General features: G+C 47.6%; 2 protein-coding genes across 3 annotated transcripts in view; both read right to left on the bottom strand.

Moving 5' to 3' along the window:
* Positions 1–269: 269 nt before the first annotated feature.
* Positions 270–14,563, bottom strand: TAP2 (transporter 2, ATP binding cassette subfamily B member). 2 transcript variants are annotated; one of them, XM_025862348.2, is made up of 12 exons: positions 14,353–14,563; positions 13,439–13,939; positions 13,234–13,348; positions 11,892–12,022; positions 11,405–11,610; positions 7,654–7,851; positions 7,417–7,545; positions 6,056–6,244; positions 5,719–5,892; positions 5,371–5,530; positions 4,887–5,023; positions 270–4,104 (listed from the first exon to the last, which is right to left on the bottom strand). In XM_025862348.2, the coding sequence occupies exons 2-12, from the start codon at positions 13,929–13,931 to the stop codon at positions 3,925–3,927; spliced, it is 2,112 nt and encodes a 703-aa protein (XP_025718133.1). In that variant the 5' UTR covers positions 13,932–13,939; positions 14,353–14,563; the 3' UTR covers positions 270–3,924. The 2 variants fall into 2 exon arrangements, with proteins under 2 accessions (XP_025718133.1, XP_025718134.1); XM_025862349.2 differs by lacking the exon at positions 14,353–14,563 and adding an exon at positions 14,053–14,132.
* A 1,517-nt stretch (positions 14,564–16,080) lies between these two features.
* The window catches only part of PSMB8 (proteasome 20S subunit beta 8), a 3,602-nt gene continuing 2,714 nt past the window's right edge, over positions 16,081–16,968 (bottom strand). The window contains exon 6 of the mRNA XM_025862350.2: positions 16,081–16,401. Within this exon, the coding sequence (XP_025718135.1) occupies positions 16,313–16,401 (89 nt within the window). The 3' untranslated portion in view covers positions 16,081–16,312. The remainder of the gene's footprint in view (positions 16,402–16,968) is intronic.

Here is a 16,968-nt window from a genome sequence, read left to right as displayed (position 1 = left end):
AAGAATGTTTTACTTTATCTGCCTCCTTCTCATGTTGTGATTGTTCTATCAGGGTCTTAAATTTAATGGTCATAACTGTTAGTGATTTTTATAGTCATTTTTCATTCCTCATTCTGATTTACCAATATTTTAGACAGATGTTTTGTTGTTATTGTTGTGTGTGTGTGTGTGTGTGTTTCTCATCTTTGCTTCCTGTGTCCCAAATTTTCTTGCTGAATTTAGTATCCTTATGTAAGTGGTAATAAAAGAAAAACAAATGACAACTACCATATGATGTCACTTTTTATCCATAAGATTGACAAAACCTAATTTCACAACATTCCATGTTGATGAGAATGTGGGAAAACAGATAAACTCATATATTGCTGATGGAACTGCGCATGAATACAACCTCTATGAAGGCAATTTTGCAACATATATCAATATTAGTAATGTATATACACTTGGACTCAGCAACTCCCCCTTTAGAATTTTATCCTATGGATATTCTTGCACATGTGTATTATAATGTCTATACAAGGCATTGCTTATAATAGCTAAAGACTTCCAGTAACCTAACTACCCATCAATAGAAGACAAGCTAAATGAAATACGGCACTTCCATAAAATAGAATGCTATATAGTCATGTATTTCTAAGTATAAAAACTAAAGTTCAGAACAGTGGATCTAAGGACCTGCTATTTGTAAAAATAGGGAACAAGAACATATACACATATTTGCTTAAATATACATGAAATTTCCCTAGAAGGATAAACATAAAGCTTGGAGCATGGATTGTGTATGCAATCTCACATATGCATCGAGAAAAGTAAAATTAAACCTTGTTTCCCATGGCAAACCACGGGAAGGATGGGAGAGAGGGTTTCCTCTGCATAGCTTTTTGTGGCTTTTGAATTTTATATCACATTAATATATTGCCTATTCACATAAATCATATCTTTAAGAAAGAATAGTAGGAGGGTAAGCAGATAGAGGGAGTATAGGCAACTCTTCTGAGGAGTTTTGTAGTAAAGCTGGGCAGAGTCCACCTTTTCCAAGCTTGGTGACCCAGGCAATGTACCTAAACCTCCATTTTCTCATTCTTAGAATTGATATAGTAATATCTGCCACATAGGATTATCTTGAAGAAAAAGTACAAAGATATACATCAGGCACTTAGCATAGCACTTGAATGATTATTGTCATTAAAGTTATTACAATTCATAAGTCCATAAAACTCTAGGTTCAAAACCCAGTATTTCCTAGGATCACGAGATGGGCATCAGACTCAATCAGATGGGTGCTTTTTTGGCTCACTCAGCGCCAAAAACCAGGAAGATCTTTTGTTTTGCTTACTCCCTACTCCTTTCTCCAAAATTCTGACAACTGCACTCTTCCTCCTCTTGAACCACACTGCCATGTGGACTGCAGGTGGCTACCTACTCCGCTGGGGAATAAAGGACTTGAAATTCAACACCATTTCCACACTGGGCAAAGCAGATGGGGTGGGAGGTGGTCCAGGGGCTCCAAAGAAATCTATGAGAGTTTCTTAGGTTTACCCTCTCCATTCATACCATCCTTTGGCAAGAGTAAAATACAACCGAAGGGAAAGATGCCGAAAGTAAGTGAAAAGAAGGGGAAGTTAAGGGGCAGGCAGATCAAATGGTGTTCAAGGGGAGGTGAGGTGAATGAAAAGAACCAGAACTTGGGAACAGACTAGAATTACCCATATCTGTGGTTACCAGACAGACCACACTTGTAGGCATTTGCCGAAGTTCCACACTTTGACCTCCAGGGAACATTTCCAGAATGTGTCCCTGACATAAGGCCTACTTGGGAGTTTCCCTGAGATAACCAACTTTCGAGACATCCTAAGATCCTGAGGTCTGCTGCATCTTTCTGAACTGCCCATCTGGATGCCTGTTTTCTTCCCAGTTCAATCACTGAGTAGCCCTGTGATTTCAGGCCAGTTCTCCTTTCTGTAAAGTAAGATTTGACTGCTATGTTACTTTTAAGATGCCTTCCAGGCTTAAACTATTCGGAGTCTTTGGGTGTCATACTGAGGATAGCAAAGAATTTTAACAGATCATCTTCTTCCATGAGGGCAACAGTCTCCCTAAGGTTGGGAGATATAGGAATGATTATTCCCATTGTATAAGTAAAGGAAGGATGTTTGGTTGAAAGGGGAAGGAATTAGGCTAGACTTCTCTGTCCTGTGGGTATTTCTCGAGACACAAACAGCAGAATGAAGCAAAGGCTTATCTGCATGAAAAAGCTCCCTACTCTCACCCTGCCTCTTTCCCAACAGTTACCAGGCAGAGAAAAAAAAAAATTGCAAAACATAAGTTCTTGCTAGTTCATTGCTAGAGCTGGAAAGTACCTGGTGTTTCTGGGAATGTGAAAGTTTCTCTTTCCTAGAATAGGAACCTTCAAAGGTAACTCCCTCCCAAAAGGCAGTAATGTACACAGCTCTGAATTCTCAGTGGTTGGCGTATAGAAAGGACAGAGAAGATTTACTCATTTGTGCAACAGACATTGGCTTATTGTCTGCTATGAATCGACAACCTGTACCAGGTTGTCAATATAAAGCTTAGTAGGACATATGGCCTTCCCCCCAGGAGCTCATGGTCTAGTGGGAGAACAGAGAGGTGGGAGGATAAGGAGTTTATTACAGGCTGTGAAATAGGTAAACGCTCGGGGGATAGAAGCACATGGAAAGGACACTTTCTCCTGACTGAGATCAGGAAAGGCTTCCTGGAAGACCTGACCCCTGAGTTAAACCTTGAAGGACTTGGGGTAAATCGGGAAGGGTGGTTCAGGAAACAGCAAGAACACACCATATGCAAAGGCACAAAGTTGCTGCAGGAGTTCAATGCAACAGGAAAGGGTGCTGCAAATGAGCTGCACAACCTTGCATGCTGTGAGGAAGATCTGAGCAGAAAGGAATGAAGAGCGCTTGAAAAACTTTACGGAAGTGACGTCATCTTATGTGTCTGCTAGAAAGAAAAATTACTTCACAAAGAATGGCTGGAAAAGGTGAACCAATGGTGGGGAAACCTCTTTGGAAATGAGATCGTCTAAGACTAAATGAAAGTTTATAATAACAATGGGACTAGAGAGAAGGCAGTGGATTCAGAGCTATTTACTGGATCTGAGTATGAATTCGAGATTATGAACACATGATGTCATATAATTTATTGGCTGAGATTGTGGACCCGGGTCAGGCCTGGATTCAACTCCAACTCCACCACTGTATAACCTTGGAAAAGTTATTTAATCTCTTTGAGACTCAGTTTCCTCATCTGTAAGATGGGAATAATAATAACCAACCTCACAGGGTTGAGGAAAAGGACTAAATATGATAATGCCTGAAAAATATTTAGCATAGTTCCTATTCATATTAAAACTCTACAAATAGTAGATATTACCAATGTTTTATTAACACTGTTAATTAGGAAACTGTGTTCTACCCCTCCATAAACTAACTTCCCCCAAAATATCAGACATCAGTGCAAATAGAGAAAGATACAGAAAGGCAACCTCATGAATATTTATGTCATATTCGCTAATATTTATCTCAAAGTAGAGACAAGACACAGATAGGTAGCTGGCAAAATAGTAGCTATGGTGACCTCTGGGAAGTGAAACAAAGGTTAATTTTACTTTTCTCGATGCATATGTGCTATTTACATAATAAGGAAAATATTTTTAAATAGATGTATTATGCCACAATACACTACTCAGCACCAGGGAAATGATCTTGGAAACAGACGGCACCCCCCTCCCCCTCACTCCCAGCCCCAATAGGAGCACACACGGTCCAAACTTCCACCCAGCCTCCAGCTTCATGAACAACTACCCAGGGGCACAAGCCCAGGGAAACTCCGAGCACGAGCTACTCTGGGTCACAGAGATGGCCATGAGAAGGGCCCGGGGACGGGGCCTCAGTCCTCCAGTAGCTGCTGCACCAGGCGGGAATAGAGGTCCTGGCCCTCCATGAGCTGTGCATGCTCCAGCAGCTCTCCCTGCCTGAGCACCAGGATCTGGTCAGCACTCTGCACCGTCTGCAGCCTGTGAGCGATCACCAGCACCGTTCGGTCTCCATGGGATTTCCAGTCCTGCAGCTGAAGGGAGAAGATCATAATGCCTCAGAAAGGTAAGAACAGGGGCACTTGGGTGGCTCAGTTGGTTAAGTATCTGCCTTAGGCTCAGGTTATGATCCCGGGGTCCTGGGATCACGGCCCAAGTTGGGCTCCCTGCTCATCAGGGAGTCTGCTTCTCCCTCTCCCTCTGCTGTTCACCCTGCTTGAGCTCTCTCACTTGCTCTCTCTCTCTCTCTCAAATAAATAAAATCTCTAAAAACAAAAAAAAAAAATAGGGGCGCCTAGATGGCTCAGTTGTTAAGCGTCTGCCTTCGGCTCAGGTCATGATCCCAGGGTCCTGGGATCGAGTCCCGCATCGGGCTCCCTGCTCGGCAGGGAGTCTGCTTCTCCTTCTGCTCCTCCCCCCACTTGTCCTCTCTCTCTCTGTGTGTCCCTTTCTCAAATCCTTTGAAAATAATAATAATAAAGGTAAGAACAGGATGGGCACCATATCCCCACTGGGCACCATGTCTTGTGGCATGGGGTAAAGAAGGGGTGAAAGATGAGAAAGTCGGAAAGAGTGAACGATAGAGTCTGCACTGCCCTTCACTCTCAGCTGTCCTACTGCAGGAGGCACATAGAAAAGGGAGCTGTGGACAAAGAGGGGGTGTTCCCACACCCCATACTCTCCACTCCACTCCCCACCCCCTGCGAAAGCACAGACACTCTTCCATTCGTCTTGCCTCTGCCCAATTCTGCATAGGCTGCTCCTTCAACCGTGACGCTCAGGTCGCACTGCGCCGCCCTCCCACACTGGTACTCACGGCCTGCTCACACTGGACGTCCAGGGCACTGGTGGCTTCATCCAGGATGAGGACTCGTGGGTCCCGCACTAGGGCCCGGGCAATGGCCAGACACTGTTTCTGTCCCGCAGCCAACTGGTTCCCTTTTTCCCCTACATCTGAGGAAACGGAGAAATACCTTTCCTCAGACACAAGTGTCCACGACAACATCCTCCCCACGAGCAGGGGCAAGTGCACAGCTGGTCTTTCCACCAGCACCCATCAGGAGGCATGAGAGCCGGTGTCAGGAGGGCAGGGGTGGACACCTGCTGGGGTGGCCCTCGGAGAGGGAGCACAACTACCCCGTGGCCGTTGGGAACAAAGACTCCCTAACAGGACGGGCAACTAGAGAGCTCCTGGTGCCGGGGAAGGCGGGGAAGTGGGAGCCAAGCAAAGGGCAAGGAAAGAGCAGACACAACCCGCACCCCCAAGAAGCAGCTCCAGTTCCTCTTCTGACTGAAGGTACCTGTATACAGCCCCCGCTCCATCTCCTGTATGAAGCCGGCCGCGCTGGCGGCCTGGGCAGCTGCCATCACCTTCTCATCACTGCAGCTCTTCAGCCCGTACGCAATGTTGTCCCTCACAGAACCAGAGAAGAGCACAGGCTCCTGCCCCACCGAAGTCACCTGTGCAGAGAGAGGGGATGGGAGCAGCGGACGGTGCCTTAACCCCCATGGCAGGGATCTTCTTTTCCTCCTGGTCTAGCTCCCTCAGAATGGGCTCCTTGTGTTTCTTCCCACGGCTCTCCCACACTCTCTGGACCCGCTTCTTCCCTCCTATCTCCTGTCCCTCTTCTTCCTCTGCCACCACCCACCTGTCGGTGCAGGTAGCAGTGTTCATACTGGGAGATGGGCTTCCCATCCAGCAGCAGCCTGCCCCCCGTGGGCTGGTACAGATTCTGCAGCAAGGCGGCCACTGTGCTCTTCCCGGACCCATTGGGCCCCACCAGAGCCGTCATCTGGCCAGGACGGAGGGTGAACGTCAGCCCCTAGAAAAGCCAGGAAACAGTCAGAGGCTTGCCTCCGGGCCCTCCCCGTCCCGTTCTGCCGGAGGGAAGATCCACTTCTCAGAGGCAAAGGATCTACAGGCCGCGCTGCCGGGGAGCGCGTGGGGCCCGGGTTTCCTCCCCGCGGCCCCTTTCAGGCAGGCACCTTGAGCACAGGCTGGTCGGGGCGGTTGGGATACGCGAAGGACACGTCTTGGAATTCCACCAGCCCCCGCAGAGTGGGAGGGGCCAGCGTCCCGGGCGGGGGCAGCTTGGGCTTTCGGTCCAGGTACTGAAACACCTTCTCCGCAGCCCCGACGTTGCTGAGCATATCGCCACACATGTAAACCAGGGACTGGAAAACAGGAACGGAGGGGTCAGCTAATCAAATGCAGCTTCATCAGAAACCAGCTCCCCAGCTCCTCCCTGCCACACACCGCCGGGCCAAGCTTCTCCTCCCCTCATCCAAAAAGGATTCCCTACCCCTAAATGTGCAATTTAGATGGAATTTAAAGGCAACCCAATACCCCAGCAATGTAAAGGATGGAGAGGTCCGTACTTAATTTGCAATGTAAAGGGTGGAGAGGTCCATACTCCTCCCGTTCAGCGCTACTTCTATCCCCAGACCTTCCAAAGCCCATTCTGTATTACTCGCGCACAGCTCTGTTTTGCCTAGCTGGACAGGGGGCTCCTTAAAAGCAGGCACGGTGCCCACCTCATCTTTGCAGCCACCAGAGTGCCTAGCCCCGCTCTCCATACATAAAAGATGGTTCACAAATACCTAGGAAAATTATAAAATAACGACCAAGATGAAGTAATGATTTATTTTTGAAAACTGGTAAATATAGGGAAAGAACTAAATGCTATTCTGCCTTTCCTACTCAAACTGTACCAGTGGGTTACCAAAGAGTAGACGAGGGTAAGTCTCCCTGGATAGATGTATTCAAGCTAATAAGTGGAGGAATGGTAGAGTGTCACCGTCTTGCAGCCCCTCATGATTTTAATGGATCTAGGCATTGGGGGTTAACGGCTGATCCTACCAGACATGCACGAGAGAGAGAAATGTAATATATACACATATGTTACATGGATGAGACAAGTGGAAATATAACCCCTGTATTTGATGAATTTTAGGAATTACTGTTATACTTTTTTGGTGTGAGAAGGCCTTCGTGGTTATATTTTTTTAATGTTTATGTTTTAGAGATACGCCCTGATGCATTTACAGATAAAACTGTATCTTGAATTTGCTTCAGAATCATATGGGTGGGGATACAGTTGAAACAGAATGGCCATGAGTTGATAATTTTAAAGCAGGTGATGGGTACATGCAGGTTCATTACAGTTTATCTTTTTTTTTTTTTTTTTGCGTATGTTTGAAATTCTCCATAATACAATGAGTTGGGATTTGGTTTGGTTTTGTATTTTTAAGGGATGCAAATAAAGGCCAAGGCCCAGAGGCCAGAGAGAAAAACAGGGGGGGCCGTGGGGGGGGGGGAGAAGAGTATGCCCAGGCTCCTGACTCACCTGCACATAATGGCCCGTGTCCTCCTGGTAGAGCAGGAAGGAGAGCAGCCCACCTTGGGTGAGGTCCCCAGCCAGGATCTGCTGCAGCCCACAGTTCAGCATCAGCACCTGCATCCCCAAGTGCAGCATCTGCAGGGCAAGAAGAAAGCACTAAGAGTCCACTCCTACCACAGCGGGGAACCCATTGCCTTCCCTGCCCCTCCCTGGCTCCTAGCCCCAGCCACGCAGCCTCCTCACCCTCTGAAAGAGTAAGTAGAGGGCACATTCCAGGTCTCGTTGCCACCACAGCTGCCGGCACCGCTCCAGGGCCTCCTCATAGAGACAGCACTCATGCTCCTCAGCCCCAAAACTGCGCACCGTCTGCAGCCCTCCAACTGCCTCCTGCACCACCTGTCCTGCTTTCGCCACAGCATTCTGGATCTCACGAAGCACAACCTGCAAAAGTGAGCCAGGGGATGTAAGGGGCTGATGGGGCAGAAGACAGGAGACCCCCCCACCATGTCTCATCCCGCCCCGGGGATGCTCCCCCGAGCTACCTAAAACTATCTAACCATTCTCTTTCCCTCTTCCTTACATTTCTTTCCAGAAGGACTAATGAGAGTAGAGAGGGAGGGAACAAAATATTACGGAGCTCTCAGTGCTGGGTAGTGTAGGGGATACAGGTGATTTTTGCTCCTTCATTTAAGGGAAGTCACACCACCCTCGGTGTCTGAACGAAGGCAGAAGGGATCATTTTCCTAAGTGGCCACAGCTAGTTAACAAAAGGTGGGACTGTAACTCAAAATGGATCAAAAACCTAAACCAGAGCTAAAACCATAAAACTCTTAGAAGAAAACATCAGGGCAAAGCTTCATGACACTAGATTTGGTGATGATTTCTTGGATATAAATCTAAAGTACAGGCAACAAAAGAAAAAAACAGATAAATTGGTCTTCATCAAAATTAGAAACTTTTGTGTATCAAAGGACTCTATCCACAGAAAAGGAACCCCACCGAATGGGAGAAAACATTTCCCAAATCATGTATCTGATAAGGGGCTAATATCCAGAATAGTGAAAGAAGTGCTACAATTCAACAAGTAAAACACAATGCAATTTAAAAAATGAGCAAAGAACTTAGACATTTTTCCAAAAAAAGATATAAAAATGGCCAACAAGCACGTGAAAAGATGTTCAACACCACTAGTCACTAGGGAAATGCAAATCAAAACCATGGTGAGCCATCACCTCACAAAAATTAGGATGGCTGTTATTTTTTTAAAAGTGGGGCATATATGTATACAGAGGAATTTTACTCAGCCATAAAAAAAAAGAAGGAAATCCTGCCATTTGCAACAACATGGATGGACCCTGAGGGCATTATGCTAAGTGAAATAAGCCAGGCAGAAGACAAATACTGTATGATCTCATTTATATGTGCCATCTAAAGAAAAAAAAATTCACAGAAAAGGAGATCAGATTTGTAGTTACCAGAGACCAGAGGCAGGGGTGGGGATTGATTGGAGGAAGGTGGTCAAAAGGTACAAACTTCCAGTTATAAGATAAATAAGTACTGGGGAATGTAATAAAGAAGAAACAAACAGAAGATAACAAGCGTTGGAGAAGGATGTGGAGAAATCGAAACCCTTGTGTATTGCCAAGGGGAATGTAAAATGGTGCAGGCTCTGTGAAAACAGTATGGTGGCAGCTCTTCCAAATATTAAAAATAGAATCACCATAGGATCCAGCAGTTCTACCTCTGGGTATACACCCAAAAGAACTGAAAGCAGAGACTCGAACAGATATTTGTACACCCATGTTCACAGCAGCATTATTCACAATAGCCAAAAGGTGGAAGCATCCCAAGCATCCAGCAACAGACAAATGGATAAACAAAATGTGGTCTGTGCATCATTGGAGGATTAGCCTTAAAAAGGATGAAAATTCTGACACGTGCTACAACAGGGATGAACCTGGAGGACATTACGCTAAATGAAATAAGCCAATCACAAAAAGATAAATACTGGATGATCCCACTTACATGAGATACCGAGAGTAATCAAATTCATAGAGACAGACAATAAACTGGTCATTGTCAGGGGCTGGGAGTAGGGGAAGTGGGCAGTTATTATTTAATAGGTACCGAGTTTCAGCTTGGGAAGATGAAGAAAGTTCTGGAGATGGATGGTGGTGATCCTTGCACAACAGTGTGTATGTACTTAATGCCACTGACATGGCACAATTAAAAATAGTAAAAATGGTAAATTTTATGTTATGTATACTTTTTTTCCCATAGCTATCTTTGGATCTCTATTTTCCCACATAAATTGTTTTTATTAATATATAATGTATTATTTGTTTCAGGGGTACAGGTCTGTGATTCATCAGTCTTACACAATTCACAGCGCTCACCATAGCACATACCCTCCCCAGTGTCCATCACCCACCCACCCCCTCCCTCCCACCTCCTCCCCTCCAGCAACCCTCAGTTTGTCTCCTGAGATTAAGAGTCTCTTATGGTTTGTCTCCCTCTCTGGTTTCGTCTTGTTTCATTTTTCCCTCCCTGCCCCTATGACCCTCTGTCTTGTTTCTCAAATTTCACATGTCAGTGAGATCATATGATACTTGTCTTTCTCTGACTGACTCACTTCACTTAGCATAATCCCCTCCAGTTCCATCCGCGTCATTGCAAATGTTATGTATACTTTACCACCATTTTTCTAAAAAGAGAGAAAGCGGAGCTGATATTCAGACTCAGGACTTCCTGACTGCACTTTCCACTTTCTCTACACTCCATCCAAATTCCTTTCTAATCAGGGGAAAACTCTACCTAAAAATCCTCTAAGACAGCATTTTTAATCCTTTGTGGGGAAGGTATGGACAGACCCCTTTGAGAATTTGGTAAGAAGCTATCCTGTTCCCACCTCCCACACTCTTGGTGGGAATGCAAGCTGGGGCAGCCCCTCTGGAAAACAGTGTGGGGGTTCCTCAAACAGTTGAAAATAGAGCTACCCTATGCCCCAGCAATTGCACTACTGGGTATTTACCCCAAAGATACATCGGGGTACGTGCACCCGATGTTTATAGCAGCAATGTCCACAATAGCCAAACTGTGGAAAGAGCCAAAATGTCCATCGACAGATGAATGGGTAAAGAAGAGGTGGTATATATACACAATGGAATATTATGCAGCCATCAAAAGGAATGAGATCTTGCCATTTGCAACGACGTGGATGGAACTGGAGGGTGTTACGCTGAGTGAAATAAGTCAATCAGAGAAAGACATGTATCCTATGACCTCACTGATATGAGGAATTCTTAATCTCAGTAAACAAACTGAGGGTTGCTGGAGTGGTGGGGGGTGGGAGGGATGGGGTGGCTGGCTGATAGACATTGGGGAGGGTATGTGCTCTGGTGAGCGCTGTGAGTTGTGCAAGACTGTTGAATCACAGACCTGTACCTCTGAAACAAATAATACATTATGTGTTAAAAAAAAAAAAAAGAAGAAGATAGCAGGAGGGGAAAAATGAAGGGGGGAAATCGGAGGGGGAGACGGACCATGAGAGACGATGGACTCTGAAAAACGAACTGAGGGTTCTAGAGGGGAGGGGGGTGGGAGGATGGGTTAGCCCGGTGATGGGTATTAAGGAGGGCACGTACTGCATGGAGCACTGGGTGTTGTACGCAAACAATGAATCATGGGACGCTATATCAAAAACTATTGATGTAATATATGGTGATTAACATAACATAATAATAAAAAATAAAATAAAATGAGGCTTATAATTGTGGGGGGAAAAAAAGAAGTTATCCTGTTCCCAGAAAAATGCTCTCTCTTCTTCTCTCTCATACACACACACACACACACACACACACACACACACTTACATAAAATCCCAGGGGTCAGCACCCTTCTCAAGCCTGTCAGAACTGCTGCTCTTGAGGCTGAGAAGAGAAGACCTCTGGAGAGTTTTCTTCTGCCCCGGGGATTCCCTAACGTCCCCACATACCTGATGGCGGACATCGTACACTTTTTGAGCCGTTACTGCCAGAGGCACCTTGAGCAGAGAGAGGAGGGCGAGTCGCGGGGACAGGCTGAGCATGAAGCTATACAGCCCCACCACTTTGACCAGGCTTCGCAAGAACACGTTGGCATTAAGAGCAAGCCAGTTGCTCATCAATTTGGTATCGGAGTTCAGCCTCGAATTCAGCTCCCCTGGGGACGACAGAGCTGGTGAGGAAACTCTGCGTAATGCAGAACCCCCCGAGACTGACCCCAACCCTCCCCATTGACACAAGCCCATCTTCTAAACACCCCCCCCCTCACTTGCAGAGTCTGGGGGAGGCGACCTCACTGTCCCATCCCAAAAGAGAACTCAGCAGCTCTTCAGCAGCTCCTGGCACAGCGAGCGGAAGAGAGGCTGTTTACGGGGTACCCGGAAGGTAGAGAGGCAAGAAATGTCCAGGGGAATCCCAGACCTGGACTCCAGGCCCCACCTGTCTTAGTATCCTGGAAGAAACTGAGGTCCTGGCGCAGAAGGGAGGAGAAAAGCAGCTGCCGGACCCGCATATTGATTCTGGACATGGTGAAGGTGAAGCAGCTTCCCCGGCAGCCGGCACACAGGGAGCTGCGGAGGAAGGAGGGTACAGGGCTGAAGCGGACATGGGCGCACGGGAGGGAACGAGCGCGGGAAGCAGAGGAGAAAGCACAGAATGAAAAGAAATACAAGGCCGGGGAAAGTGTACTAGGAGAGGCAGAAGAGAGGCAGAGAGAGAGGGAGACAAGGGGAGGGGCAGGAATGAACAGAGGGAAGAAAAACAGAACAGGGAGAGCTAGACGTGGGAACAGAATCATAACACATACAAATTCACGAGTATCTCTGGAGCTCACTCCGTGCTAGACACAGGGAAGACTATGACAGAAATGAAGAGATGTTGTCCAGAGAAATAGCCTATGGCCTCCTTCAGTGCTGTCCCTCTACTGTCCCCCTCTGTCTTGGTCTCTTTCCTCCCCACCCCAAAGTCTTTCTTCCTACTTTACTGGGGGAACTGCAGCAATGAATTCCCTTGGCCTCCCCTTCTCTGGAGCCCCGGAGACACGCTGTTCCCTCATCTCTATTGTCCCTGGAGTTGAGCATTCCTCTTAGGCCAACCATTTATACAACTAAACTTAAAGGAAAAATGTGAAAACAGAGAAGCAAGTATTTCACAAAATATGGTTTCTATGTTTAGAAGGTTGTTGGGCTAGTCAGACATAAAATGAGGAGAGTTTGAACTCCAGCGATCACAGTGAGAATGGCCAGAAAAGCGCCACAGGAGAAATACTTTGAAAGCAGAAAATGATGGGGCTAGTGTCTGAACATCAGAAAGGCATCAACAATACTGATGCTTGGAGCCCAGGAAACTGATTGTTTCGTACACGGGAATAAGAGAGGGAGGCACTTTCAACAAGACCAGGAGGGAGTGTAATACATTTGAAGCTCTGGGCGTGTGGAGTGTAAGATGACAGTGGGTTGTCCAACGGAAATGTCAAGAAGACAACTGGACTCCAAGACTAGAGCTGGGTGTAGAAATATGGGTCTGGGAGTCACTTCTGAGGAACTGGTTTCAGCAAAGAGTAGCAAGTATGGATTAGAAGCCTAATGTCAGGTAAGTATGGTGAAGGAAAGAATGAACAGATGAGTGTGTGAAATAGAATGGCGAATAAACAAATTCACACATATTTTGGCTGAAGTATTTTATGCTTCGTGTACTAAAGGATCTGAAAACAGAGTTAGGAAATGCTAGGTCCCTGTAAAGGTGAAGGGCTAGCAAATGAACCCCATCAAGCATCACCTACCTCCCAATGGAGAAGAGACACATGAAAAAGATGGTGCTGGCAAAGGCATCAGGGTCAAAATCACCTCTCAGGATGTCAATGACATGACCCGAATAGTAAGGGATGACTGTCTCACCTGAAAGAGGCATGAAGGAGAACGGATGAACATGCTGGCACCAAGGGTCTTTGCCCACCTCCAATTCCCAATGCCCTCCTCCTGACTCACCCAGCACGGCAGCAATGAGGAAGCAGAAGGCTGCAACAAGATAAGGCAAGTCCGGCCAGGAGAGCTTCAGCAGCCTCCACATCAAGTCTCTGTTGTTCTCCTGGCCCTGCTTCCTCTCCTGGGCTTCTGGGGAGCTCAGCAGAGCCCACATGGCCCAGCTTAGCCACGCAGCCGCATACCCCACCAGCAGCCAGCTCCAGGGGGCTGAAGCCACTCTGACTGGGGGAGCACTCAAGGCCCTTGGGACCAGGGCCCTCAGGGAGAGAAACAGCGGGGTCCCCAGGCAGAGCGGGGGCAGCAGTGTTCCCACAAATCCCAGCAGTCCTCCCACCTTTAGCAGCCACCAGAGCCCTCCAAGTCGCAGGGTCCCCTCCAGCCACAGGCCTGGAAGCCCCGGGGGAAGGAGAGCCCCCAGAGTCCCCTGAAGCAGCCAGAGTAGAGCCAAGTCGGCAAGCAGCAGGAAGGCGCAGGGTCTCAGGTCAGGGAACCGCATGGTGTTATCTAGGGGTAGAAGATGAGGAATTACAGAGCTGGGGTCCCCATCCTCGCCTCTATGCTCACCACCCTGACTCCGCTCAACCCGTCCATCAGCTTCTCATTTTACCCACCCCTACCCTGAATGATCCCCTGGGTCCCCGGTGCCCATCAGTACGGCCCGCTTCCGACAGAAGGCATTCTGCCTGTCAGAGGGATACTCATCCTTTAAAAAAAAAAAAAAGTGACACCCCCCCTCCCCCTACGCCACACCCCCACCGGCCCGCCGCCGCCGAGTTCCGAGGAGCCGCCCTGCCGTCCCCACCCGCCTCCCTTGCACTACCCGGGAGGCCAGAGGGACGGGAGGCGGGGGGCGCGGAGTGGGCGGCGGGTTGGGATGCGTCGGTTAGCGCTCCAGGCTTCCGGCCGTACGAACTCACCGGCGGCGGCTTCGGGACTGCAGCTCCGGGGAGGGTCTTTCGGCTACGTGCCTCGCACCGATCTTTGAGATCCGCTCGCGCTGGCTCACCTTCGTTCTCCCCTCTGTGGTGCCCGAGGCACTCTGCAAGCGGGGGCGTCCCGGCGCCCGCCGCTTTCGCTTTCGCTTCCCCAGACCGAGCCCCGGTTCCGGGCAGGGCGGCCACCGGCGGGGGACGCGCGACACCTGCCGTCCGCGGAAGCCCGGGACCGAGGCGGGCGCGCACGCGCCCCGACGCGCAGTGAGTCTTTCGCGGTTAGCAACCGTTACTCTGGATCAGAAAACTCCTGCAAGTGTTTTAAATTGTCATTAACTAAAACAAAGCTATTTCAAGGATTGAGATGTTTTGTAATTGGAGAACCACTGGATTTTCTTGCCTCGAGCTCTGATCCTGTTTTGAGAACTGCCTCTTCCTCCATCCAAAGCTCCTGTTTTAGGGTCTGGGATCAAAACAGAGCCAGATTCTGAGCGAGAAACACTCAGGACCTCTCCTAAATAGGAGGTCCCAGACACTTTCACCAGGGCCTAAGTGGGTTTCCACTTACACAGATTTTGAGCTGAAAGGCCCTGATTCTTTATATTCATCCTCAACACAGCTCCTTGAGCAGAGCTCATGTTCGGGTGCTTCTAGGTGTGTGTTTCGGATTATGTCTTGGGAGCATCTCTGGTATATGAGGAGGATGGACTTTGTTTCCTGGTCTATTTTAACATTGATTAAGCAGTAGACAGGATTCTACAGGTCCTGCCTGACCCAGAGCCCATCTATGGAACATGCTGGTTTGTTTATTCCAGAAATAACTCTTCAGATTGAAACTATCCCCCCAACTCAAAATACCCCCAAAGGAAGGATCACTTGGATTCCAAACCACCCCTTTGAAATATTACTGGCATGTTTACCAATGAGGCACTTCTGGTTTAAAGGGTGGGTGGTGTATTTGAAGTAGAGGATTATTAAAATTTCTCCAACCGTGCGATTCTGAGATTTTAAGAATCTCTCCCTAATGGAAAAAAAAAAAAGCTCCCTGTTCAGCTGCTAACTACTTTCAAGTTTTTTCTTTGACTAACTCTCCCTAAGAGGGGACATCATCCATGCTTCTTGCATGATTCAGAAAATCTCATTATGTCTGTCTCATTTTCCTAACCTGCTTACTTTTTCCTCATATTTCCCTCTTCAAGGAGGGAGTCCTCTTCCTCTTCAATCATGGTCCTGTCATCTTGCAACTGAGCATGACACATCATGAAATTGAACCCCTAATGTCCATCTTTGCATTCAATATCCAGTATCTCCAAAGTGTTATTTGAGGTAAATGTACCATGTTTCCAATCACCATATACACATGAGGTGGAAGCTTTTTCATCTGACTCCACAATGTCAAAAACAGTTGTTCTGGTACCCTACTCCCAGACACCCAAACCATTAACAATGAACCACACAGGAGTCTTCAGGTTGTGTCCCTATAAAAAGGACCCTAATCTAAATTACATGGCAAATATGTGTCCACAGACCTTGACCGGCCTTCCTGAGGGTATGGAGAGATGAGTGTGGAAGGAAAACCCAACAGAAATATTTGGTGAGGCCCCATTTTTTACGCTGGGGTTCGGGTCTGTTCTCAGGGAAAGCGTCTCTATTTCCTGCCCCCTCCCAACAACAACCCCAGCCCCAAGCCCACTCAGCCACAACACAGAGGCATTTATAACCATTTTCCTTTATTGTGCTTAGTGGGGCACCCAGAGGTTGGGGTAGGGGGAATGCTCCTTGAAACAGAGAACACGCAAAAGGGTAAACTCCACCTTACCCCACTGGCCACTGGTTCTCCCCCTCAGGGCTCAGGTTAAGGCTCCCCTTTCCTGTGGGGTGTAAGCTAGCCCAGGTTCCTGAGTTGGTCAGGCTCTACCAGAAAAGGCGTGCCTAGCCTCGGCAGTTACTGACTGGTCTCCCGGTACTGGAGCAGCAGGTCACTGACGTCTGTACTTTCCACTTTCACCCAACCATCTTCCTTCATGTGGTACACTGTGGACAAATGAGAATGAACAGGGAGTCACCTTTCACTCCAGCAAGTTCCTGTTAATGGTGTTATGTGGAAAGGTGACAATAACATACTCCCAAACATACGCTCAACACATACTTGTTTACTACCACTTCAGTGCCCCCCTTTGGATGCTGAAAATCTCTTCCCCATGCCTGGGCAGCTCAGTCAATTAAGCCTCTGACTCTTGGTTTTGGCTCACTTCAAGATCTCAGGGTCATGAGATCGAGCCCGCATCAGGCTCCACACCCAGCATGGAGTCTGCTTGAAGTTTCTCTCCCTCTGCCTCTCCCCACACTCGCATGCCTTCTCTCTCTCTCTCTCTCTCTCAAATAAATAAATAAATCTGAAAGAAAGAGAGAGAGAAAGAAGAAAGAAAGAAAGAAAGGAAAGAAAGAAAGAAAAAGGAAGGAAGGAAGGAAGGAAGGAAGGAAGGAAGAAAGGAAGAAAGGAAGAAAGGAAGAAAAGAAAGAAAGAAAGAAAGAAAGAAAGAAAGAAAGAAAGAAAGAAAGAAAGAAAGAAAGAAAGAAAGAAAGAAAGAAAGAAAGAAA

This window comes from Callorhinus ursinus, unplaced genomic scaffold (assembly GCF_003265705.2).
Source record: "Callorhinus ursinus isolate GAN/ISIS: 27379988/994484 unplaced genomic scaffold, GSC_fseal_2.0 scaffold59, whole genome shotgun sequence".
Taxonomy (NCBI): domain Eukaryota; kingdom Metazoa; phylum Chordata; class Mammalia; order Carnivora; family Otariidae; genus Callorhinus; species Callorhinus ursinus.
Note: the sequence above shows the minus strand (reverse complement) of the source record. Positions and strands in the feature narration are given on the sequence as shown.